Raw genomic sequence first — 27738 nt, forward strand, 5'->3', positions numbered from 1 at the left:
CACAATGTCTTCCTAAAAAGGAGGAAGAAAGGTATGTTTACTAGACCAGCTCCCCACCTAAAAGCTAGGAAAAGGGAGGATGATTAGCCCTCACCCACCTCCCCGCAATAAGGCAAGCAGAGAGCTGCTTTTAAATATTTGGGGTTAAAAAAAATCGGTGAACGTCTTATAAATCGTTTCTAAAAAGTCACAGCAGTTTTTTGAAAGCAACGAAAGAATCCCAAAACGCGATTGTTGTACCAAGAACGCGTCTACAAGAACAAAAGCGCTTGTTTTGCTTTAAAGTTGTTGTATTTTTGTTGTTCTTATTTCCGAAAGTGGTTTTACACCTTTTCCCCGCGGAGAGTGCCTGTGCACACCCCATACGGACGTCAAACTCTGGAAACACGCAGAAGATAACCAAAAACCTGGAAGAAACGCGATACAGATACACACACACACCCGTGTTTAGATGTCACAGCTGCCAAGCGCCAAATCTAAGGGAGTGAAGGAGCGGGAGGAGACGTTACAGTGCCAAGAAGTTAAATTAATTTAAGAACGAGAAAAATACGGAGGGTGGTGGGGAAAATCTTGCTGCAGAGTTCGACTCTTTGAGCAAACGAGAGCGATGCTCAGTTGCATTTGGGAAATTGAGGCGCTGCCCTCCGCGTCTTTGTCCCGCATCTCTCTGCTGGAAGAGAAATGAGAATCATCTTCTTCTTCCCCCGCCTCCTTTCTTGTCTTTTAGGGGACCGTTCCCCATGGCAACTTTCCCTCTGGCCCCGCCAGATTCCACCCAGCTCGTTGGGCCTGATCCAAGAAATAAATCCGATGTGTTGGAGCGTCTCCTCTTGAGGGTCCCCTGGAGTCGCCTCCAAGTTGGGGCGCTTTCCTCGCGCTCCTCCTCCTCCTCCCTGGCTCTGCCCGGCGAGTTTTCCTCGCCACGCGTGCCCAGCTGCGCCTTAGCTCTCCCCGGCTACTTGGGTCAGGATTTCTGCTCCTCTCGAAGTAATAACGAGGGTGTGCTCGAACTGGGCCGATCTGAAACACACAAGCAGACGCAGTAAGTGGCCAAGGGGCCAAAGAGTAACAGAGCCTTATTTACTGGCGGAGAGATATATAATTTCGAAAGAAAACCACTCAAGGAGGCAGCTTCCGCTCTTTCCCCGAGCCAGAGAGAGATAAAACCGATTTAAAACTAAACAACAAACTACAACTTTTTTTTAAAAAAGAAAAGAAAAGTAGGCACCTTTTATTGTCCACGGATACTGCGGTCCATTTATCCTTTAGGATTTTAAATTCGTAAGAGCCTTCCATGAGGATTGGTTCTGCCATGTAGCAAAAATAAAACAGAAACGAGGTAAGAGTTTGTCCACTGGCCTGCAAGCCAAATCTATTCCGGACCCAGGCAAAATGCCCGATATTTTATTTTTACTGTGCGTCCCCCGTCCCCCACCTCATTGGAAACAACCTAAAAATAAAACCAAAGAAAGCAGCCCCTGAACTAAGGAGGAGAAAGTGGCAACCTTCAGCCTTGAACTTGGGTGTCTTCTGTTTTTAAAGTGCGAAGAAGGGCATTTTAATCAAGCTTTAATTAAGATCCCCATGGATCATAACAGCCAAAGCGCCAGCCACTCTCCTCCAAACAGCAGATAGGATAGAAATATTAGTTGTTGTTTCCCCCCCCCCCCTTTAAGAGCAGGCTTTAAAATGTTCATTAAATCAGCAAAACAACAATTTTCTTATTTTCCTCTAATTGCCGCGCCATTTAGGCGCGCCGTGAGCGCGGAACACATTTTTTTCCCCCTTCGCCCCCTATGATTGGTATTTAGGATGAAGCTCAGTCGCCAAGGCGAGGGCTGCGGCTTGGCTACTCAGAACTCAGCAGAGCTCAAAACGAGGGAGCAGCAGCTCCTGGGTCTACAATAAAGGGCATAATCGTTCCCAGAGAGAGAGAAAGAAGGGTGATTAACATTGCATTTTTTTGGAGGGGGGGGGGGGACATACGCACGGAGACTTTAGATTGTGCTATTGCGGCAAACCCAGCTCCTCAAACCGCGTGGCTTGCCAAAGCGCAGGTTACATCTGTCATTTTGACGGACTGAGGAATTTCCATCTCTTCCCCTCCTCTCTTCCCTGCTTGATTTGTTCCACGCACTTCCGTCGAAACGACCAACCCTGCAGGGCTGTTGGGAGGGTAAACACTCATCTAGGGAAGGGAGGCTCCCTCCGGAGGTGGTGGTGAACTCTCCTTCTAGGGAGGGTCTTTAAGGAGTTGAGATTCCTGCATCGCAGGGGGGTTGGGCTGGATGACCCTGTGGAACCCCTTTCTAACTCAACAGTTCTGCGGTTCTATATGGGCAGGGGAGCAACGCGCTGCGTAAACTTCATTTTACTTCCGAGGATTAATGCGCGCACATCCATAACAGGAAGAGGCTCCGAGAGTGCGACAGCAGTTGTGACTGGTTGCAACTCACTCTGGCTGGATCGGGGCTAAAACTGGAGGGTGGGGAGAGGTGGAATTAAAAAACCATATACCCAGTACAAACAAGCAAGCTATGCAGACCGGGGCCAGGGGAACGCACCGAATGCCTTCAAAACCAAAACAAAAACCAGGCGATTTTGAGTCAATCCGAATAGATTAGAAGGTGGCTCCCCTTTTCGAAACAAACCGCAACTAACCTATTGTGAACGCCATGCCCTCTTGCATTAACAAATCGCTTTCGTTCTCTGTGGAGTGGAGAGAAAAAAAGAATCGTTTCAATTACAAGGGGGAAATTGCGCGCCCGCCCTCAGTAGAGTATATCTGCAATCCTTTTTGGGGAGCAGAGTTTCTTTTTAGTATTTGAGGTATTGGTGGCCTGAAAACGAAGCACACCTCACCCATTCCTCAAAAAGGTCCAAATCGCTCTCCATCCTGCCCATATAGCGAATTATTCCCACTTTGAGACATTGCAGCCCAATTTGAGCCTTCAGTTGTTGCAATCCTGGTCACCAAAGGTTTCTTACCCTGGTCACCAAAGGCAGAGTTAACCCCCGTTAGCTGGTGGATATCAGTGATGCAGAAAGAGGTGGGGGGGAGAGAGAGGAGATCAGGAAGAAAATAAATTCAGGATGCTTTGCAACTCTGTGAGTTTTTAACTTAACCCCACCCCACCCCACCATGTTTCAGAATTATTATTTTTTTTAACTGAAGGTGGAGAAACACTTTGATTTTTCTTTTTAAAAAATCAAATCAAATCGAAAGCAATCATTGTCCAACCACTAAGTTTTGTTTCCCTTTAATCAAACGCAAACAGAAGCATTCCTGAATTCTAAGGAGGCACTAACAACAGGGGTAGCCAACGTGGAGCCCTCCAGATATTGTAGCTCTCACCAGCGCAGCCCCAATGGCCATGGATTATGGGATCTGAAGTCCAGCATCCGAAATGCACCTGGAGTAGGTACTCATTGTACCAACACCTGGTTTCTCCCTCAGCACCTTCAGCTGGAAGTATGTAAAGCGATAGGAGCTGCTTTGGAGCAATGTGTAAAAATGCTGGAACATGGGGTTGCCTTCTCCTCCCTTCTGTTTCTCTCTCTGTGTGTGATATCAATTTGGATTGTGAGGGTCGAATTCTGGGTTCCCCTCCTAACCCCCACCCCTGCCCACGTCTGTCCTAGTTCTTTGCTTTCCAAGTGCCTATGTAACCAAAAGGGTGAGGTTGGGACGGTTGCCAGGAGTTGACTTTTATTAACAACCCTGAGCCCTGGGCATGGTTTTGCTGCTGTACAAAGTTGATTCACAATTCTATCTGGAGGGGAGACCACAGCAAAGGAAGTGAGTGTCACTCTGCATCAAAGAAAAATTGGAGCTTCTGATCTGCTTCTTCCACTACTCCAACGTCGGTAAGAATCTCACAAGTGGCACCTTGGAAAATCTTGTGTTGTCCTTTCTCAGTTCAGCTAAAAAAGTCAAGGAGCCTCTTCCAACTCTATGATTCTAAGGGCAATAGCTACAGGAACTGGAGTCTACTTGGGGGGGAGGGCAGACACACCTGGATCCTAAATCCTGGCTCTTATTTGTTAAATGTTACTCAATTAGTGGGCAGGGTTCAATTCAGATTATCCTCAAAGCTCCACTCTAATTTCAGAGAGCCCAGTGTTAAGGGTGAACTTAACCCATAGTGGGTCCAATGGCCAAGAAGGCAGTTTCTGCACACGATGGAGAGGAAAGTAAGGGGCAGATGGGGCTCATCCACTTGGGAAGATAGCCCACCTAGGAGAAGGAACATTATGATCCTAACCTCTCCTGCCTTGTGAGATATCTTCCAGAGAAGAAAAGGCTAAGGAGTAAGTCTTACACAAATCGAGAGTGGAGTCCCTAAGATAGTTGGATGGTGGTTTGCATGCCTCCTTCTGGCAACTCCTGCAGCCAAGCTGGAGCCAAACCTATTGCTCTGCTTTCCTTTGGACCACATCAGTGATGCTGAGAGGGGAGTCTTGTTCTCTGGGTAGCTCAGGACCTCTATACACATTGCCCAGGTGTGCGCTCAGGGGAGGTCACTTTGGTGCCGCTAACACAGTGGTCTGACTTCACCCCTGGAGGCGCACTCCATTGTCTCTTGAGACAGACAGATGCCAACAATAGATTGGTTGCGGCACGAACTTTTGTAAGCAACAGCTTATTTCAGAAGATGCATCAGGGAGAGCAAAAGCACTTCAGATGGCACTCCAGGAGAGGCTCCCTGTTTGCAAGCAAAACACTCAAGTCCTATCTGCAGAAATGGAGGCTAAATACGCTGCCTTCGAAATATCACCCTGCCACAGCTTTCAGTTAAACAATGGACAGCCTCCAAAGGGCAACACAAAAGCTGTGTGTTTCAGCTGTGATCCCAAAGTCCTCCCTTGATGCTGTGGTCACTGGGAATTCAACATGTCTCTGCAAACTCTCCAGACCAGCCTGTTCAGCACGATAGATGGGAATGGTAAAGCTGACTCGAGCAGTTTCAGTGCAGTCAAAGATCGTGGTGACTTTATACGTAAGAAAATCCTTCAGCCCACATTTTCCAGAAGGTAGTGAGACTTGGGATAGTCCCAATGTTATTGGACTTCAATTCCTAATCATTGGTCATGCTGGCTAGGGCTGATGAGAGTTGTAATCAATTATCTGGAAGGCATGTTGACCACGCTGCCCTATAGTCTTGCAACACTTCAAAATCTTAAAAGAACCACGCAACATCTCCCACAACCAAACTAACTCCCAACAGTAGATATCCCTTCAGTCTAAAGCACGGGTAGCTAATGGAAGGGCCTTCTTACCACGATGTCAAACATCCAGGTGGCTGTGGAAGTAAGATCCTATCCCATGAAGGGCCATCTTAAGCATAACCCTGGCAACTCCAAAACAAGGGAGGGGGTGGTGGAAAATGTCCTCTGCCTCTCCCATCGCCCTGATCCCTGGCGTGGTGGCAGCGATCAAGCAGGAAAACATGCTGGCGGTCATGGTCTCCGGCGTCAGGACGCAAAGGAGGAGGAGGAGGACAACGACCGGGAGCAGGGCCATCTTTAGCAGATGCAGAGGCCGGGGAGGGAAGCTGCCCACCTGCCAGCCATATAGTTGGCAGGGCACAGCTGGCGGGCGTGCAGGGAAAGGGGAGGCTGCCGGCAAAGCCGCCACAGCTCCCCCACTCGCTAGGGTGCCCCTGAGAGGCCGGCGCCCTGGCGCAACGAACCACTAACACCAATGGGAAAGACGGCTCTGATCCCATGACCCACCAAGTAGGGGGCATACTCAGAAATCAGATGTTATGGAGTAAAATTCCCATAATCCTTGGCTACTGATTATGTTGGCTGTGGCTGGTGGGAACTGGAGTCTGTTTGGAGGTGGGGAGTGTTAGGATATAGTTCCATTCCACCTTAAAAGGGTACAGGCATGACGTTTGTGTATCACATGCACATGCTACATGCAACGGAAGTTTCCCAGCGGGAGCTGGAAGTAAACAGGCATGTGATACACAAACGTCATGCCTGTACCCTTTTAAGGTGGAATGGAACTATATCCTAACAGGGAGAACATCAAACAAAATGCAACTCCGGAAACTGTTGATATCAGTAATGCATGCGGGGTTTATGTTTTGTTGTTGTTGTTGTTGTTGTTGTTTGTTGTTGTAATTTTAACAGTCTCGGTCAGCCAGGGGTGCTGCTAGATATTTAAAAAGATAAATATTCAGGGTACAGACCCATTATGAAAATGGGCACATGCTAATTTATATATATCGACGCAAGATCAGGTCTCTCTGAGCACATTCAGGTGGCTGGTGGCTGGGGTCTCACCAGCGCTGAACTTTGCAGCAAGGCTGGGAGTCCCTTTATGCAAAATAAACATGAATACAAATAAGGGCAGGGAAGGGTAGGAGATATAAAGGTAAAGGTAAAGGGACCCCTGACCATTAGGTCCAGTCGTGACCGACTCTGGGGTTGTGGCGCTCATCTCTTTACTGGCCGAGGGAGTCGGCGGACAACTTCCGGGTCATGTGGCCAGCATGATCAAGCCCCTTCTGGCGAACCAGAGCAGCGCATGGAAATGCCGTTTACCGTCCCGCCACAGCGGTACCTATTTATCTACTTGCACTTTGTGCTTTCAAACTGCTAGGTTGGCAGGAGCAGGGACCGAGCAACGGGAGCTCACCCCGTCGCGGGGATTCGAACCACCGACCTTCTGATTGGCAAGTCCTAGGCCCTGTGGTTTAACCCACAGCACCACCCACGTCCCTCGGAGATATAGGGCCCAGCATAAAAGAGGCAGGGCTCAAGGGTCTTAGACTACTCCTCAAGAACACTCCTGCAAACAATCCCCAGTGTCTTTTGATACATGCAGGCTTGTGGCAATTGTGCCAGACGTGACGAGTGCAGACTTTAGCTTTTCCTCTTAGGTAATGTGGTTGGACTACAACATCCATCATTCCTGGGTACTGGCCATGCTAATTGGGGCTGATGGGAGTTGTAGTCCAACAACATTTGGAGGTCACCACACTGGCTGTTTTAAGACGTATTTCCCACTTGCATTCCGCCCCCCTTCTTCTTTTTTAAGCTGGAAAGGAGGAGCACATCTCCTGCATGTGAACACTCAAGCGCAAGGCTCATGAACCGATGATGGAAGGACGATCTTACCATGATGCCAAACTTCCGGGTGACCGTGGAAGTAAGATCCTATCCCATGCCCAATGAAGTAGGGGCATACTCGTAAATCATTCTGACGGGCTATATGGCTTTAAAGGAGAGCAAACGTGAAAGCATTTAACAGAAAAAGACACTCCAGAATTCAAAGAATGAATCAAACATTAAATCTCTTCAGATACGTATTCACGCTTGATCAATTAACCCATTAGGGACTTCCCCCGGTTCAGTAAATTTCAGTGCTGCAAGTTCAGTGTGGGTTAAACAGCGTTCTTTGAGCAATGTAACCATTCTGTCACATTTCCAATGTGCTTCCCTACGGAATAGCAAACACTGTCTTTAAAAAGATCATGGCCTCCCATAAAAAGCTCTCTGGCCCAGGAAGACACAATGAGGTGGGTAACTTCAGCGGTGAGCTTTGGGGCTTCCGAAGACAAGTGAGGAATCTTCCTTTCAGAGGGTAAGCCTGGTACTAAAAAACCAGACGACCCTTTAAAAGCAAAGTAATGTTTACCTTGGGACTGGGCATAGGGAAACTAAGCAGGCAATGCTTTTTAAAGTTCTACCAAGCATCAGATCCGTGTGAGCATTAGTGCCAAGCTGAAAGACAAACCTCAAATCATTTCTTCTACAAATCCAGGCACATATCGGGAGGGGGCACAAATGCTATTCTTATAGCCCCCGATGTCGGCCCATTGGTTCCATCTAGCTCAGTAGCATCAGTTCCACCCAGCAGCCAGCTCTCCAGGGTCTGCTGAGATCCTTTTAATTGGAGACTTAATGTGTGCCCTTCAGCGCATAAAGGAGCCTGCCTTAAAATGAAGCCATTGCCCCTCCCCAAGCAAGCTCTTTCGACTCCCAAGAGTACATCTGATATTAATAAAAACCAAATTGTTACTCTCCCTGAAGGCCGTCATCGCAGCAAATAGGCATGGTTGAGCACCTCTCCCCTCAGGTGCCATTTTAATCCGTTTGGACAGAACAATGCAACCACCACAATTGCCGAGTGGACAAAACCTTTAGGTTGCATTCCCAAGCACTTTTAAACGGCCAAGTTTACATGTGGAGTTGACACTGGTAAATTAATATATATATATTTTAATAGAAAAGGTCAATATTTTCCCAGAGTAGAACACAAATTTGCACAGGCTGGCAATTTGCTAACGAGCTTCAGTTTCCACAGCATTAAGATACAAGGTAAGGTAAAGGTAAAGGGACCCCTGACCATTAGGTCCAGTCGTGGCCGACTCTGGGGTTGCGGCACTCATTTTACTGGCCGAGGGAGCTGGCGTACAGCTTCCGGGTCATGTGGCCAGCATGACTAAGCCGCTGCTGGCGAACCAGAGCAGCGCACGGAAACGCTGTTTACCTTCCCACCGGAGCGGTATCTATTTATCTACTTGCACTTTGACATGCTTTCGAACTGCTAGGTTGGCAGGAGCAGGGACCGAGCAACGGGAGCTCACCCCATCGCGGGGATTCGAACCGCCGACCTTCTGATCGGCAAGCCCTAGGCTCTGTGGTTTACAACCCACAAAAAAACCCGGTTCAGCTAGGGTGGTTTGAGGGATCTTTTATACAGGGTACTTGGGTGAACTTGTATCGTCCATTATAACAGGCCGGGAGTAAAAGGAGTAACTAATGGCAAATGCCGTTAGTTCAAGAGAAGTTTATGAACTAAGCATGGCTCTTGGAAGTGAAACATACTGCGTCAAAGGGTATTTAATCTGGCTATAGAACATAGATGAAACATTGCAGTACATTCTCACCTCCTAACAGGAGTGCTTCATTTCAGAGTTCAAGCCAAACCAATTGACTCCTTGCTCTATTATATTGTGTTTTTAAGGGAAGGGGTAGAGGACTATTTTGCTATTTTTTTTTAAAAAAAGGATTTTTAAATAGTTCTGCAAAACTCAAGGTTCTCTGCAGTTCGCTGCTGTCCTCATTTCAGTGTTTGGGCTGCAGCACTGGCAGAGGAAGAGGAGTGCGGGGGGAGCGCACCGCCCCTGGCAGCGCAATCCCAGTAGGGTGCCATCGCGGCTGCCCCCCTGCCCCCGCTGGGTGCCACGCCCCTGCAAGCGACGTGCCATGCCCCAGGACACGCCCCACCCCCCAGGACGCACACCACCACCCCTGGGACGTGCGGCACCCCTGCCCCCGCCTGCTCTCTGCCCCCCAGGGCTGGAGCATGAAGCTCCACCACTGGGCTGCAGTGCCTAATCAGGGTGAAATATATTTTCACATTTCCTTATTTTTATACATGGCAGATGGCTGACATGTTTTGCAGAACAGAGACAGAGGTCTTCAGCCAGAAGACTCTTTAGGCACTCTTCCTGGAATTTAAGAACACCAACATCACCACATAAAAGGGAATTGCACGAAATCAAAGTGGATTGGATGAAAGTCTAGGGCCCCACTTGCTCCAATTCCTGCTCCACAAAAGCCTCACTTAAGAGATGCATTGCATCACCACAGAGACAACAGATATCTGCTGTAGTTTCCTACAACACGGACGTGGGTGGTGCTGTGGTCTAAACCACTTAGCCTCTTGGGCTTGCCGAGGTGAAGTTCGGCAGTTCAAATCTGCACGATGGCGTGAACTCCCGTTGCTCTGTCCCAGCTTCTGCCAACCTAGCGGTTCGAAAACACGCCAGTGCAAGTAGATAAATAGGTAGCACTGTGGCAGGAAGGTAAATGGCGTTTCCGTGCGCTCTGGTTTCTGTCACGGTGTTCCGTTGCACCAGCAGTGGTTTAGTCATGCTGGCAACATGACCTGGAAATCTGTCTGTTGACAAACACCGGCTCCCTCAGCCTGAAAGTGAGATGAGTGCCACACCCCATAGTCGCTTTTGACTGGACTTAACCATCCAGGGGTCCTTTATCTTTACCTTTTACTCTTGAAACGAGCACAGTAGTATGTCAGTGTGTATATGGAAGGCATGAGAGACTGCATTCATAAACTCTGCCATGTATATATTTTTGATGTGGAAATGTTGCAATTTCCTCTCTTAACAGAGCCACCATCCTGTGTTATTTGCAGTGGGCATGTGATAACACGCGCGCGCGCGCGCACGCACACACACACACACACACACACACACGGGGTACCTCAGTTTTCGAACATAATTCATTCTGGAAGACCGTTTGAGCTCTGAAACGTTCGAAAATCAAGGTGCAAAGGGCAGTCTGCAAATTTAATTGAGAAAATTGAGAAACGCTAAGCAGAAGCCGTTCAACTTCCGAGGCATGTTCGAAAATGGAAGCACTTAGTTCTGGGTTTTCGGCGTTCGAGTTCCGAAATGTTCGCCAATGGAGACGTTCGAAAACCGAGGTAACGTTGTATATATTCATTAACACTTTTCACAGTACAGTATAAGACAAGCTAGTTACACACACACACACACAAAAAGAGAATAAAAGAACAAAGAAAAGATAGAAGAGATTAAAAAATACAGGATCCTCTCTCATAAACATATCTTAACTTTTGCCCCACCCAGAAAAGGGGGTATCCTTCTTGCTCTCCCCTGGGGGTGCCCCTCTCTTCTCCCAACCTCTCACCCTTTGAGATTTCCCCTTTCCCTGTCTCTCACACAGGGGCTTTGATTTCCACACAGTTTATGAGCTTAGCAGAAGCCCAAGGGTCGAGGCATTTAAAGAAGCTACATTTATTTTATTTTGAAAAAAGTTGACTATACTTGCCAGTTTGATTTCAAATAAATCGCCCTATCTGCCCGTGAAGGTGAGGACTTGATTCCTTCCTCTGGGTCTATTTACATGCAGCTTTTGTTGCATCTGCCCACACATCTGCCCCATTGCTCAAGAATGTGCTGCCACTACAATAGCGCTGCCATTACAGTGAATGGCACCCCAGAGCTGGAAAGTGGGAGAGTGAAGAACTAGGTCAATAACTTTTAATGTTGCTCACAGATAACACCTTGAATGGATTTTTTTTTTGAACAGGCCCTATAGATTAGCTACTGCTTGTCTACCACACCAACAAAAAAAATCTTTAGCTATTACAGTATTTTGTTTGATTCTGGAGCACAGCAGAGTATAGATCTCAAATGTATGATAGCTCAAATGTCTTTATGGATCTCCTAAATACTCACGGGGAGTTAAGTAATGACACAAAGAAGCAGGAACATGGAAGTTAAAAGATTTTTCTTTTCTCCCCCCCCCCCCAAAAAATCTCACTAGGATTTGAGAGGTGTTTTTTAAAAAACCGCAATTGTTTCACTAGAGTCACCGAAAAGAGCAGTAGAAATGAGAAGCTAGGAAGTTAACAGTTTTCTCACTTAACACATAAAAATGAACAGAAAAAGAGATAAGAACAAGCGATTCATTATTCCCCCCCTCCATGAAGCACTAAGCCTTTGTATATCTCTCTGCTTTTCTCCAAGTGTGTGCTTGCTGGTGCCAAAATAATTTAATCAATTTTCTATTTGGGTTTGTCTGACTTTTTCTTCCTGCTTATCTTGAGACACTAATGGAGACTGTCTTTTTCATGCTTTACTCTAAAGCAGCAACAGAAGTTTTCCCCCACCCCACCCCTTCCCAGTAAATTTTTAAAAGGAAATTGAAAAAGAAGCGAAAGAGAAGAAAATACTTAAAATAAAGGAATGGGTGGAGAAAATGAGAAGCAAAGAACAAATAAGAGGAACTCTATCAGGAAGTAAAATAACTTTGTTTAACTGTATACAACTGGAGCAATGAACAAAGAAATGGCGAAGGGAAAACAAGAAATGCAAAGAATATACAAAAAAAAATTGGGGGGGGGAGATTATTAAAAAAGGGAGCTAAAGAAGAAAATATCGTTAAAAAAGGGAAAACCAGCGAAATTGATAAAATAGTAGTAGAAATGGATCAATTAAGAGGTGTGGGGAAAAGACAACAGGGAAGGTAAATAGTCAAAGCTGGGGGGAAATGTAAGAGAAAAGAACGTAGAAAATGTTGTCTATAAGGATAAAAGAAAATTACTGTAAGTTAGTATGGAGATGGTATTTAACACCAGTAAGATTAAATCAAATAAACAAGGAATATTCGGTGCTATGTTGGAGGGGACCTATGTTCACATGTGGTGGGGGTGTAAATATGTACAATTTTTTTGGCAAAGGGTGTTTAAGGAGATAACAGAAATCACTGGGTTAAAGCTGACCAAAAGTACAGAGGTAGAATTGTTATCGATTTACAACGGGGGTGGAAGGTTCGCAGGCTATGGAGGACTTGCTCACAAATTTATTGACAAGCTGCACGAGTTATGATAGCTAGGAAGTGGAAGGGGCAAGATGAATATAAAATGGAAAAATTGTATAAAAGATGTGTGGGATATAGCTATTAATGATACATTGACATGTGTTATTAAGGCAAGACGGGGAATATGCAGGAGAAATTATTTTGAGGAGAAGTAGAAGGTATTTGTAGAATTTGTACCGTTAAAACGGAAAGGGGTCAAACCATCACTAGAGGGGTTGAAATTTTGGGAGGTTGGATAGTTATAATGGAATGGTCTCAGGGGTAGGGTGCACATTTTTAGTACTTTGTTAAAATAAAAATTTTAACGTAATTTTTAAAAAATTCCCCAACATTGTATTTTCATTCAAAATATAGTCTGTTGTCTGAAATATACACTATTTAAATCAACCAAAGCAAAACAGCTGGCTAAAGCATGGGCTTCTAATCATCATCACTAGTCAGTAGATGATCATCGAAGGATGTAAATGTGTAATCCATTCATTTGGGCAGAGTTTCTAATGCATGTCTGAAATGCCCATTCAGAACAGTAGAAATTTGATACTATTGGATGTAATATTGTGAAAGGTGACAGTATATTGCACATCCATTGTGCTGCATTGTGTTTCTGCCAGTGAAGCCTCTGATACCGATTGGCTGAGCCAGTGTGATAGCATGGAATATTGTTTACAAACCTTCTAGATGCTGGGAGAGCAAAGCTGTCCATGTTTGCAGTTCTGCTTCTATGAGGGAAGGGACGGTTGTTAGTTTGGCTGGGATTAAACTGCGCACTGGCCCCAGGGATAGGAGAAGTTTTGTGTGCCAGGGTGAGAAGCGGGAAGAAATCTCAGGAAGTAGGGAAGCTGGGAGCTTGGAGACAAGCTGGCTGAGTAGGCATGTGAAAAGCAGGCAATGAACAAGAAGCTGAGGAAAGAGACAGAAACAACAGCATGAAAGGCAGAGGGGAAAGGATACTGTGAGGTGGAGATCTGAAAAAGTCTCACAACATTTTAAGATCAGAGCAGGCTTCCAATGGGAGAAGAGGGGAGGGGGGACAGAAATGTTAGAGGGGCACTGGAGAAAGAGACACAAAATACAGTGGTACCTTGGGTTACAGACGCTTCAGGTTATAGACTCCGCTAACCCAGAAATAGTACCTCGGGTTAAGAACAGGATGAGAACAGAAATTGCACGGCAGGGGTGTGGCAGCAGCGGGAGGCCCCATTAGCTAAAGTGGTACCTCAGGTTAAGAACTGTTTCAGGTTAAGAACGGACCTCCAGAACGAATTCAGTTCTTAACCTGAGGTACCACTGTAGTCAGGTAAGTGTGGAGTGAAAGAAACAATGGGAAATGGAGATATGAAGAAAGGAAAGTCAAAGAGAAAGCAAAATCAGCAAAAAAAGTCAAAGAGAAAGTGCAAGGGCAGAAGACAAGTGGAAAGGGAGCTGTGGAAAGCAGAGGTCTGGGAGGAAATGAAGCATGGGGTTTCTAGATCAAAAATGTAGACTAAGGCAGCACTAATTCTGGGGGGGTTGTTGGATTTTCGGAGCAGAAAAGCAGCTCTGGAGGACACATGTTCTTCAAACATTGGGCCTTTTTGTTGCTGCTGCTCAGGTTTACTTTTCTTCACTGCCCCTCTCAACAATTGTTTCAGCATCTTTAATAAATAAAATCAATTTGTCTCGACAGGAAGCATTACTCTCACTCTGTTCAGACAAGTATGTCACAAATATGCAAACGCCTCTGCCTCTTCGCAGATTCCCTTACAGCTACCAAATACAGAGGAGTTTTCATGGGGGATGGAAGGCTGCAAATGCTTCAGACATCCTCCTTTATCCTGTATCCTTTAAGAGTTAGGTAGAAGCCAGATTTCTGCAAGTGGTGGTTTCCCCAATCACTACATATTATAGCCTAACAAATCTGCCCCCCCCCAAAAAACCCCAGAGTCAACATACACTGGAGGTAAAACCACACAAATATCCCCATTGGCTGCAAGACAGAAGTCTGGTTTTATTTCATTGCAAAGATGCCCTATGCCTTGTTACTGCCTGAAGGTCTGTGGTGTAACAGAATGCTTATATGTTTTGACTTAGTATTTGTATTCTGCCTTTCTGAGCAACACTGAGCTCAAAGTGGCTCACAATAACACAAAACAATGAGCAGACATAATTGTACCGCATGCCAATAATGCTTCTTACTGACTGCTAACAAGCTAAGCTGCTAGCGTGAAGAACTTGCAGGTGGGGCTGTATTCTGTGGCTGGAAACAGATATAGGCTGGATCTACACAGATTTTTAAAAACGCTATGAAAATGCTTTTTTAAAAAACGTTGTAAAATTTATATGGAATTTGCCGTTAGCTCATCAGCGCCTGTGTGTCCTGTACACAAGGAGCTACAACTATTGTATTGGTGAGAAGCTATTAGACATAAGAGTATGAGAATAATGTGGGGTGTCTGTGTACAAATGGCAGAATGGGGGGGGGTTGTGATTAGGGCAGGTGAATAGGCAATGGGGTACAAGAAACATACACCCACCACATTTTTTATTTCCTGTTGTGATTTCACGGACGTTTGGCGAATATTCTAGTAGCTTTCAGTATTGGTTTCTGCAGGAAGATTTCTTTGACGTGTCTTTCGCCACGGGGCACACAGGATGTGAGCCACAAAACAGCTGGGAAATCAGCATTCCTGAGCTCAGTGCCAAATGGCTCTAAGCCAGGGTTGGCCAAAGTGGTGCCCACGGGTGCATATGCCCCCAAAGAAGTCATCCCTGGTGCCCCCAGTGTTCCCTCCCATCCTTTGAGGAGATTAGACTTGAAATAAAGTATTCAAGGGCCATTTAGATTTGTCTCTTTAACCAGGCCTTGGGCTGATTGACATCCGACGCCCTTTTAAAGGGGATTACTGGTTTGTTTCTGTTCTTATTTTTATTATGTATTTTGTGTTTTTCTTATTGGAATTTTATCTTGTGAACTGCCCTTAGATCTACAGGTATAGGGCGGTATACTACTACTAATAATAATAATAATAATTTTGCAACCAACAAAATAAGTTGCAGTGTGTGCATGGTTGTGGGCTATGTAGGATATCCATGGCAGTTTAAGGGGAGCGGGTGGCGCTGTGGTCTAAACCCCTAAGCCTCTTGGGCGTGCCGATCAGGTCGGCGGTTCGAATCCCTGCAACAGAGTGAGCTCCTGTTGCTCTGTGCCAATTCCTGCCAACCTAGCAGTTTGAAAGCATGCCAGTGCAAGTAGATAAATAGGTAGAGCTGCAGCGGGAAGATAAACGGCGTTTCCATGTGCGCTGGCACATCTCACAGTCCTCTGTGCACTAGTAGCGGTTTAGTCATGCTAGCCACATGACTCAGAAAGCTGCCTGTAGACTAACACCGGCTCCCTCAGCTGGAATCGAGTTGAAAGCCGCATCCCATAGTTGCCTTTGACTGGACCTAGCTGTCCAGGGGTCATTTACCTTTACCATGGCAGTTTCTCTGATTTTCAAATATGCCATGGGCCGAAAAGGGATGATGACCCCTCCATTAACCCATCTTAAAGGGGTCGTGGAATGCATTAAAACCAATAGTTTCTTTTTTCATTTTGAGACCTACCAACTGAAACTTTTGGGTGCTTTACGGTTCTAAAAATCATCCTCTCAACGGGTGGGTTGTTCATATTCCTATTCACAGCTCCCCAGAGAGATGAATTCAGGTTCTCTAAAGCCCAAGAGTAACAACACACAGTTCTGACGGACCACAGAACCACCACTAAGAGCTTGCCTACTTTACAAGCCGGTTGCGAGTCAGCAGTGAGCAGAAGTTAATGTATAAATAGTCAAACCACCAGTGTTGTACACTTCTGAGGTGCAGATCCCATGCAGCATCTATGCTGACAATAGAGAGATGGGCATCTGCCTAAGTGAGGTCTCATGCTGTGCAACTGTGCTGCAAATTACACCTGACTGAAGAGGGACGCATTTCCCCTCCTTGGCTTACCTTAGAAAACAATCCTTGTCTGCTCTCCCCTGTTGCAAAGATGAGATCTGACTCATCTTTTTCTTCTATTGTAGCTTGCAGTTGGGTTCCAAATGTTTGTACATGCTTATCCCAGACCAATTCTTTGGGTGTTACTTGCATTCACACAAAACCTCCCCATCTTTTTTCATTTTATTTTGGGACAAGAGTGAGTTCATCTGAAGAACTTAAACTGCACTGGGCTCAGGCGGACCAAGACACATAGGTCATTGCTAGCCTGTCATTTAACGGACGGAACAGCAGTAATAAAAGCTTAAGGGAAATGTAATCCGGATAGAGAAATCTGGTGTGTGTACAACCTTTGCACAGAAAGCGCGATGTTAAACCATCCCCATACTCTGTATGCCCAAAGATTCTGGGTTTATGTTAGCTTATTTTTAATGTGCAATTAAGACAGCACCCCTGCTGCCTTAAAAGGGGGAGCATGCCACCAAAACCAAAGGGTGAGGTGGGAGAAAGGTCTGCAGAAAAAACTATCACCCACTGATCTTACCTTATATATATTAAAGGCTGTTAGTTACCCTGGACCTTGAGCATATTACAGACATAGTCTAATCCTATTGTGCCTGTACTAAAGACAGAAAATTCCCATCAGCCTCTATAGAGCCACGATCCTTCTTTATTCTCTGACATGGAGTCTGAATGAATTTCATCCTGCAGACTGGAAAGATGCCCAAGGACCTGGGTGGCATAATAATAATAATAATAATAATAATAATAATAATAATAATAATAATAATTTATTATTTATACCCTGCCCTTCTGGCTGGGCTTCCCCAGCCACTCTGGGCAGCTTCCAACCAAATATTAAAATACAGTGATACATCAAACATTAAAAGCTTCCCTAAACAGGGCTGCCTTCAGATGTCTTCTAAAAGTTTGGTAGTTGTTGTTCTCTTTGACATCTGGTGGGAGGGCGTTCCACAGGGCGGAACCAAGAAAGCCTTCTGCCTGGTTCCCTGTAATTTGGCTTCTCACAATGAGGGAACCGCCAGAAGGCCCTTGGTCCTGGACCTCAGTGTCCGGGTAGAACGATGCGGGTGGAAATGCTCCTTCAGATATACTGGACCGAGGCATGGGCAGGCCCCTCTCATTTACTGTAATGCCCCGGTGTGTTGCCTGTGTGCAAGTGTATGTGTGGTGTGGGGAGAAAACAAGGCCTATTGAGCCTATGGGAGTCCACTTGCAGGCATCGTGTCCATGTTGGCACTGGACCCTTCCCCATCTGTGGTATCCAACCAAGTTGTCCTATTAGTGTGAAGTCAAGACTTCCTCTTCTTTCTGCCCTTGTGGTGTGTGGCCCAAATCTGCTCTGGAGTATTGGGTGGTGGTGGTGGTAACACAGAACAGATGTGTGCAGGTGGGTGAATATGGGAAGAGAGGAGAAGAGAGATCCCGGCCATAGGCAGATGTTATTGTACTAAGGAGACAACTTAGTACAATTCCATGGGTGGAATTCACCATAGTGCTAAGTGGGGTATAAGTATAGGGAACAAGGTCTGGTCATGCAATAAGACTCCCCACCCACCCACTATGCTTGTTCCCCTCCTCAAACTCCCAGAATATATTTAGGGGTTTTGGGGGCTTGGGGGCGAGGAGAAGGGACAAGCTCCTTTGCACAAGTGGACCTCGTTCCACACACACAGCAACGTAGCTGAATCCCAACCTTTATAAAAAACACCATAATCAATCTTCAAACCACTCCTGGCTACTGTGTTAATAAATTGCCTACTATCAATTTCATGGCAGAAAATTCATTATTGTGACTCTTTTGATAACTACGGTCAGACAGAAAAGTTGCCTTAATTAAGCAGAATCAGGGTCAGCAGCTCTTTGTCTACTGTAACCACACAAGACACATAATGATGAGCCCAAATTGAAGGTAAAAAGATTTAAACCGGACAATTAATAAACAACCTTATGTCCAGAAGAGTAGTGGTTGCAGCAGCAGAGGTTGGCTTAAAGATGTGGGGGTATCTCCATCCACAGATATCTTAAAGCCAAGGCTGAATAGTTGTCCCAGGAAAGCTGTGTGAGCAAAGTCCTTGAGTTTTTTCCTGCTTCATATCATACTGGAGTTCTGGGCATGATGCTATTTGAGCTAAGATGCTTTGATATGAGATTGTAACTTCTGATAAGGAGTTGTACTTGGTTAACTCGGCGGGATGTAGACCTGCTGATGGACCAGTCTGTGAGAGCACTTTCTTGCCTAAGGACTTCTTTGGACTCTTTGGTCTTTTTAGGAAAGACCACATTCCATGTTCCATACCTTATAAAGAAATTAGACCTTGCAGTGTGCCCAATGCACTCCATGCCATAGAGCATCGTTCTTATAGAGGTGCCTGCCAAGCCACTTTACCACCCAATTTAAAAAATGATGGTGCAATAAATTTCTAGATAGCTTTCTCTTCCCATTTTTTTAAACCTTCTTTCACTTTTATTTTGTGTTGTGTTCGCATACTTCTATATCAGGGCAACCAATCATTTTTAAAACACAAATAAATTTAGGTGGTAGGCAGAGATGACTACACAAATCATCCAGCACCTCTCCTTTTAGAAAGTAGGCAAATCAGCACAGCGAAATTCAACTGAACTTAACATTTATTTCAAAGGCCAGTGTCTGTCTAAGCTAATCAACAGCACAAACTAGGTTTCTTCTGCATTTTCCTCCATTCATGACTTTGCACTTCAATAATTTTTTTGCACACAGTTCTGCCGATGGCTCTGGCATTACGGTGCTTCGTAAAGATACAATGGCACTTTGCAAGCCTAGTTCTGCAAGATGCTTAGCTTTTTCCGATTTTGCAGATGTTGGAAGAGATGCTAAAAGCCATTTCTTTACCCAAAGCCAACCAGTAAAACCATGGATGAACTGGAAACCTGAACCCAAATTTCCTAGGACAAAACCCAACTATTTTTAATGTACATTAGGCCCCAAGGCCCTTTTGTCAGTTAGTGGACACGCAAAAGCCAGCATTTAAAGATAATATTATTATTATTAATAATAATAATAATAATAATAATAATAATATATCGGGGAGAGGCAGAGCTGTAGAGCTACAAGTGTGGGAAAAAGGCCTCTCACAGCACACTTTGAAATCACACACTGCTCTGTGTTCTAGGGGCATAAGTGACAACTAGGGATGGGAGACAGTTTGCTTCTGTTCGCCTTTTAGTGCAATCCTGTTTAATTTACGCTTCCTGAAAAAATATACGAACAATACATGAATTTTAGGATGTGGTTCTCCAAACAAAGAAAAATGTGTGTATTAGGAGGAATATGGATTGAAATGCTGACATGTTTGTGTGAGGACTTTCTTTCTTTCTTTCTTTCTTTCTTTCTTTCTTTCTTAATTCACAATTTTGCAAAAATCGTACCAAATCCATACCAAAAGATGGGGGAAATGAGAAACAGAGAGAAAACAAAACTAGCAGATTCACCTATCCGCAGTGAGGACTAGAGATGAGATGTTGAAAGATGAAAGGCCAGCCATCTCCCCTTTCTCCACTTGGGATCCAGTAAAAAGAAAGTAACAGCAAGTGTCATTGACGTGCCACAGAAAGAGGAAGGACGAGAGCTTTCTCCAAAATGTTTCTCCTGGGATGGCATCAGGAAAATTGGTTTGGGGCTTGAAAGTCAAATGACAAAAAGCTATGCCCCAGAAAGCTTTTTCTTCCTGCAAAATTTTGTGTGACCCCAGCGAGCCACCGGAGTCTAGATGTTCAAGGTGCGAAGTGACAAAAGTGTTTTGAAGGAAAACTTTGGGAAGAGATGCTGAACTTGTAACCCCTCAACAATGAATCGGGTGAAAGAAATCTCGACTGAAGTAGGTAGCGACAAAGATTCACAATTACCTCCTTGCCTTCTTTTCTCAGCTGAAATAAAAAGTAGCCGCTAGGAGAAGATTAGTCAATAAAGCTGGGAGAGAAGGTGTTTATGGCCTGGAAGAACACAGAAAGATCTGGTGCTCTGATTCTGTTATGGACTCAGTGTCTTTCCAACTGAGAAAGCCTGAATATTGTGGGGCAGACTTGGGAGAATGGAAGAGGACAACAGTTAGGAAATGGATTTGAACCACTTGGATACACAAGACCTTTCCTATGAAGCAAGGAGTGCAAAAGGGCAATTCAGGTGTGCAAACTTGGACAACTGTTTCCTTCAACCACACCACCTCAAGATTTTCAGCACACTGTTTCTATACAAGCACCCCTTTAGCAAGATTGAACTGAACGTTACACTTGTAGGACGAAACCTTCACCTAGAAGACTTCTTCCTAGAATAGGGTTGCCATATTTCAGAAAGTAAAAACCAGGACACCTGGAAAGTTGTTTTTTACGAAAAATCAGAAAGTAGTTGAGTTTTGGGTTTTTTTTTTACAAAAATGCCAAAAAACCTGCGCTTTTTCAATTAACTTGCCTAAGATCCAGGACAAAGCGTCACATTTCAGAAACACCTCCCAGACGTTATTTCTGCCTTTGAAATCCTGGTAATGTCCAAGAAATTCTGGATGCATGGCAAAATCTATCCTAGAACATCAGCTTTACACATAGGAGAAGCTGTCCTATATGTGACAGCCCCTGCCCCCGACACTTGATTCGGAAATGGTATAGTATGATGTCACTCTTTGCAGATTTTAAATACCCTCCCGCCTACGAAAATAATAGCTCTTACAGAGCACTACAGCAGAATGCATGTTACCTTTAAATCTATTTTCACTTAGTCTCGACCTAAAGCCTAGCCTAGCCTACGGAGATGGCTGCAATGTGAGCCAAGGCATTGCTGGCGCAAGGTTTTCCTTGCAAGTGAGAAGCAAACTTGAAGCACACCTGAAGCACATGGAACTTGTATACTCTGCGCAGCAAGCAGCTTATGAAGTTTATGCCAGCCCACGCAGTACGTTTTCTGCCCACGTGAAGAGTCTCAAGGTTGCTTGGGTACATGCTCAAACAGCACATGTTAACCATATCTATGACAGTGGAGTTAGCAAAAGTTCCTATATTTGCAGCTATTTTTTTTTTTTTTTTTTTTGCCGGGGGGTGGGGTGGATTGCTGCTACGGTAACAAAGCTGACGACAGCCATGAACCACCAGTTCACATGGCATGTTTCTCCACGAAAGCACAGAAGAGCCTACCTTCGCACCCAAGTGAAAGGACTGCGCAAACTAGCTTTATGATGAAAAAGCAGAACAAATGTTCTGACTACAGTTTACACGGCTGTACTAGGAGTTCTTCACAGAAACCTGTCTCTCCTGGACGGAAATCTATAGTCCCTTGTTAAGCTCTGATGAGCCCTATCCTTTCGCCCTCCGACCTCGTCCAAGTTTGCAGAATTCCACCTTCTTTTACGTTTGGCGTAATTGCGCATCTCTGCAGGTTTGCTAGATGTGTGTTACTAATCTCGTGTTGAGGGAATAACAGAGGCAAAAAATACAGGTTCTTGTTTTTTTAAAGGGAACAGGGAGGAAAGGCGCTTTTTAAGAAACGGCCAGGCTTACAACTGTCAAATGCAAAATTGCGTAATTCTCAGAAGAGACGTATCACAAGGTGAGGGTGTGTGTGGTGGTGGGAATCAAGTGTGTGGCAGGGAACCAAACCATGGCTACAGAACCTGAGAGACAGGAAGCAACTGCTAACAAACAAATGCACAAAGACATCAGTTTTATTTCTGATTCAGAAGCATTGAAAGGGGCAGCCTCGCCAAATGCAACCCGTTTGCCCTGTTAATCAGCACTGATTGAGGTGGAAAGGGCATAATTTTGCCAACATAGATGCAACCCGACTTTGGAACCTATATGTTGGATTATGGATTTTTTCCAGCAGTATCACAATGGTTTACCCGGTTGATTACATAATGCTCCCGGGAGAATTTAAACTATTTTCCTTAAGCAGCAGTTCTAGACTTAAGAGAATACACACGTTCAGGGATTCCCGCTAATGACAATGAACGATGAAGTATAATTAGTAATATTTTTTGAAAGCCCACAATTTAGGGCTTTCTCCTTAAAGAAAGGTACATTTTTAGTTTCAAACTATCACAAATTACTATATTTTTCTTACAATAGAGCTGAACTTTTATTTAAGGTGCTCTGTTTCTGAAAGGCAGACATGATGGATTGAAATAAAAGATAATTTATTGCAATGCTTACTTTCAAATGCAGGGAGAAGCAGTGTAATTGTAATTTACAGTAGCTGTCAAAGAAAATCTATCACAGATGACATTAAAATGACTTATTTTGCCTGAGCCACTTATTGTTTAAATGTGCATAATCTGATAGAAACAGATTTCTTTTTTTAAAGTCTGCCTTTGTATTGTTCTAAGTTAATATCAAAACATATATTTATAAGTTAAAACATTTTAAAACCATTTATTGATACTCTTATCTCGGTAATTTTAACTACAAGTTTGAAATTGGCTTGATTTAACTGCAACTATGTTTGCATTCATTTGTTTAGATCTAAGTAACGACTTCCAGGGAACATGCCTCGCTGCTTTAGAAACTAACTTACAGAGGTTTTTTAACAGAAAACTCGCAGAAGGTGTACATAAAGATCATTCAAATCCAGTCATTACACTCCATCTGAATTCTGGCGGTCAACTTAAATGGACGGAATAAAAGTAGGTTAGTAATTGCCTAGTGAAAGGAAACCAATCTGCTAAATAATTCTTGTAAATATATCCATTTCTCGGAATAGACTTCCTATAAGATACGCTACAGTTCTTTGAGTTCTGGTCCCAGAATCGAAGAACATTCTGGATTACAGAATCCATTCAAATGCACCCAATGTATTAACATAATGTGTTTTCTATGGAATCTCAAAATACACGCTGCAAGCTTACCAAGCACATTTGTGGAAAGAAGGACACATATTCAAATCTTGATAGGTCTCTCCTATAATGCCAGCAAGGAAGAAATCAATATATTTTCCCCGCCAAACTCTCATCTTGTTTACATGAATATACAGTGACAAAGCCTACATATGCAACATTGCAATAGGCCGGGAAAAGCCTTGGTTCAGCAAAACCAGCATATTTAAAACAGACAATAGGTAGGAGCACTGATGATCGGGGGTCTGTTATTCTGGATGTGATTGTGACTGCGACCAATCCAAATTAATTTGCTTTTCAACTGAGCTTTGCATACGCATTTACATGCGGTGAAATACTGACCTCTGCATCAACATTGAGAGGAGGGGAAAGGCAAAAAAGAGGGGGGGAGGAGAGAGAGAGAGGCCAATGTCACTTTCAATTCTGCTCTTCTCTTTATCCTTTAAAAAAAAAAATACAGCTAGACTTAATGCGGTGAATCTAATGAAATGCATTATCCTGCGTGGAGATTTATCAGATTTTTCCAAGCGAATGCTGCTACTTTTGCTAGCACTGGCTGGAGTTCACCTGCGTGTTGGTGTGGCGTGTGGCTCTCTTTTTGTAAAGAGTTAAGTCGTACACAAAAAAAAACGGGGAACAAAGGTCAGCACCCAGTTGCCACTTGAATGTGAGATTTTTCTTTTTATTCCCCTTGATGTATACTAGGCTCTGTGTTATTAGTCTTAATGATGGAAAATTGTAGTGTTGATACAAATCTTTTTTTCAAAGTAGTAGGCGGGAGCTCCATTTGTTAGTAAGTTTTTTTGTGACTAAAAGCCACGGACAGTACATTTATGTAGCGGTAAAAGGCCTAGATGCTCTTTCCATAGCAGAGCTAATTATTCCCACTGTGACCTTCCTGATCTACCCTATTCCTAGTACATCTCATCTGCACGCCTTTTCCTCTGTGTAGATGGTGTCAGAGAATATGAAAAACCCTATAATGAAACCATTTTCATGATGGAGAAAGGGTACTGGAGTTGCACTTGCTACAAAGAGGCTCAATTATATGAGTAATTGTGATAATTTTCTACATTCATAGCCTTCAATGGGGGGGGGGGGAGAGGGGGAAAAAAGAACGAGAGCCACAAAGGAAAATTACTTTAACAAGAAAGTACAGAGAGTAAAAATGGAAGAAGAGACAAAAAAAATAAAAAAATTGGGGGGTGGGGGGGAGGTGGAAGAGGGGGAAAAATAAGCAGGGAGGGGAAAAAAGTTTAAAAAATAGATCTGGTAGGGAGGAATAGCAAGACAGGGAGAACAACAGCAATGCTCAAAAAGCCTATGTGCAGCTGTGTTGCACAATTAAATTGAATTTTTTTTCCCCTGCAGTTGATGAATGTGACTACTGCAAATGTTCCTCTGTAGTTAGCTATCATTTGTTGTTCCGTGACAGGAAAAGGATAATTACCTCTCAGAGAGAATCAAAGGCTGACATGCCCTTTAGACACAGCCATGAATGCAGCGCTCGAGAGAATGCTTGAATAAGAATCTCGTCTTCTGTGCCCCCTTCGACTCGAGAATAAATTTTGTTAAAATGCAAGAGCACCACCAGTAAATTTGTTGAACCCTAGGTGTTCAAAAATATGGAGCTGCATCCATCGACTCATCCCATTTGCAAAAATAAAACTACATTTTGAATTCACTTCTATTACATTCATGGACAGTAAGATAGTGAGATATGCATTAAATTTCTTTTCCCAGTAGGGGTCTGATTCAACATTTCCTACGAAAGAACAGATAGACACTATCCTTTTTCCCCAGGCTAGTTAGCCTATAATTTAAAACTGTCAAAAACACAATTTTATACAAAGTCTTCAATAAAAGCTTCTCGGATATAACCCAAAGTGGTTTTACTAAAGTTTGATTCAGACTCTGTTACAATATTTTTAAAGCTATAAATACATCAAACTGATATTTTCCTGCTCTCTTTTCTTATTTCTCTTAAAGTATTTGAAGATTCATACAGAGGGGGGGTGGGGGAAAAGGGAAGACAGCATCTTTTCAGGGTTCTGAGCAATGCGTGTTTTTGTAGGCATCGAGATCCATGCAATTTCTTCCCGATAGCATTAACATATTAATTAAAGGGCATTAAGGCGCAACCTTTTTAAAAAAGAAAAAAAATGTGTGCAAATATTAAAAGGATCAAATAATACGTTTTAATAGACCAGAACATGATGGACCATTGGTTTTATCATATTGTTCCAGGATCAAAGCCTCTCACAAGAGATGGACCTCCTAAAGGGAGATCCCTTGCATTTAAATCTGTCTGCATTTTGTTATAAAAGGGGAAGGGGTTTGTAGCACTGAATAATTCTGACAACCTTCAGCAGTTCTTCGTGGCATGGATAAAAAGTCCTTGCTGGCATTATTTATCAGGCAACAGACACAACGCTCCCCCCTCCATCTCCAATATGATTTTATTAAGGTAGTCAAAGCAGCTACCAATCATACCTGCAAAGGTAGGGAGCCAGCCAGTCTTAGTAATGTCTTTGGCTTTTCCTACAGGGCTATATCCACTGACCCTGTCTAGTGTAATTCACTTTTTAAAATCCTTTCTTACCCAGGGAACAACATTACAGCCTGGCAGTTCACATAGTGATATCAGACTGAAATGATGGTTCTGAATCATAAAACATGTCATCAGCTTTGTACCAAACCACCAATAACCTTTGTCCCACTTGCCAGCCTTCCCTTTACTTGTCACTATAAGGCTTACCTGATTGTGTTTCCAATTACAGAGAAAGGAGCCCCAGGTCTGCAAGCTGCAATTGCTTCATCTCTACATTTCCTGGCAACCTCCACTAACTTTTGACCAGGCTCATCCACGTTGCCCACTAGAATTGTTTCGGAAGTGTCACCATGGTAGCCATTGAAGTACACCTAAGCACATGCAGAAATGCAAAAGAGACATTTGCGCTTTGCAGCCAGGTGCCAGGACATTCTTGGGTTTCTTTCACAATGCGTTTAAGGTGCAAATAAAAAATAAAATAAAATAAAATAATTGAAATGCAGCAAGTGGAACAGAAAATTGGGTGGTGGAAGGGAGTTAGTTCTCGTCTGTTAGCTGTGATCATTCATGATAATGAGAAGGCCGTCACTGTCAAACATCAACCCGGGCGCAGGTTTTCTCCACAAACACGAGCTACGAAACTAAAGGCTGTGAATTTAAGGCTACGGTCCTGCACAGAATTAGGCTATTCAAATCACATTGGTCAACGGGATTTTAGCGGCTTTAACAGTGAGGAGTAAACTAACGAGGAACATGGAAGTCAAGGCTGGAAAAACTAAAAACAATGTACCACAAATTATCCTCCTCATGAGAACGAAATGCAAAGGTTGGCTTGAGAAAGCACAATCCGTTGGATAAGCCAGAATCGGAATTTAGGCCTAAAGACCATCCTTCTGTGGACACACTTACTGAGAGGCTACTTATTGGAAAGAAAATTAAATCTCATCTTGCACCGAACATCCTCTCCCCTTCATTCCTGCAACAGATTCGATCATGTAGGGCATGAGATGAGATAACAGCACAAAGGATGAGAACGTAAGTCCAACATAGGATTTTTGAGGTTTACAATGTATGTCACATCTATAGATTAGACAGCTCCATATCTGGAATTTAGGATTTACATAAATCCTATATTTATACAAACATCTATAGCTTCAGCAGCTGGGACATCTTTAGTTGCCACATTTGAAAACAGTTCTTATAACCATCTGTTACAATGCTTTTTTATTTTATTTTTTGCATCTTATTGGGTTTTCAAAAAGAAAATAAGGCAGAAGACTGGCAATGGCGGACGTGTACACAGCATAAATAAAATGCTCTCTGGGTGCCTCCAAACTTTCTGTATTTTTCAGGAGAGATTCATGTGCTTTCTAGAAGTTCAGGTTTGCACAATTAAAGTGGACTTATGAGCTGTTGCCCTAGTGCAACAAACCCGCTTTTTAAAAAATGGCTTTTTTTTGCAGTTTGGAATGTGATGGGGAAAGGCATTGAAAAGTGTGAGAATGAATGGATGTTTCAACAGAAAGTCATGTAAATACCCCACAAGCAAATCAGGATGAACGCTCATTGCTATATAACTGTCCCAATAACAAATCAGAATGGATCTACTATATATTTTGGAAAGTTGCTATTTTTGTCGGTTTGCTCTGCCTCTTAAGGTATCGTAATCCAATTTTGTATGATGGTTCCTAAGTTCAAGGAGCAGGTTTTCGTTTATGTTTGGGTACAACTGGATGCCATTTTGAATCAGGATGGGCCGGCTGCCCCTTTCAGAACTACACTGATTTTAAAACTGCCCTGGTGGTTTTCGTTTGTTTGTTTGTTTGTTTGTTTCCTAGAATTTCTGAGCAATGCAGGGCACAGGGCTAATACTGTTCAACAAAGACCAGACGTAGCCTAACCACTGTGTAACCTTTGTGGTAGAAGATCAGGATAAATGCTGATTAAACTGGTTATCTGGAG

At 43.8% G+C, this 27738-nt stretch overlaps 1 protein-coding gene and 1 long non-coding RNA gene across 7 annotated transcripts in view; one reads left to right on the forward strand and one right to left on the reverse strand.

Annotated features, from left to right (window-relative positions):
- Nucleotides 1–269: 269 nt before the first annotated feature.
- Nucleotides 270–27738, reverse strand: part of METAP1D (methionyl aminopeptidase type 1D, mitochondrial) — a 99645-nt gene continuing 72176 nt past the window's right edge. For 5 of the 6 annotated variants that reach the window (XM_083470291.1, XM_083470289.1, XM_083470293.1 and 2 more), the window contains 5 exons: nt 25984–26147; nt 7132–7229; nt 2662–2709; nt 1229–1307; nt 270–1020 (listed from right to left, as the gene is read on the reverse strand). In XM_083470291.1, the coding sequence (XP_083326417.1) occupies nt 942–1020; nt 1229–1307; nt 2662–2709; nt 7132–7229; nt 25984–26147 (468 nt within the window). In that variant the 3' untranslated portion in view covers nt 270–941. The remainder of the gene's footprint in view (nt 1021–1228; nt 1308–2661; nt 2710–7131; nt 7230–25983; nt 26148–27738) is intronic. The other variant, XM_083470290.1, reaches the window with a different exon arrangement.
- Nucleotides 19796–27673, forward strand: LOC310691246. The gene is made up of 2 exons (XR_014518424.1): nt 19796–23019; nt 26006–27673. It is a non-coding gene; the product is annotated as an uncharacterized lncRNA (long non-coding RNA).

Source organism: Podarcis liolepis (assembly GCF_965112155.1).
Source record: "Podarcis liolepis genome assembly, chromosome: 1".
NCBI lineage: Eukaryota > Metazoa > Chordata > Lepidosauria > Squamata > Lacertidae > Podarcis > Podarcis liolepis.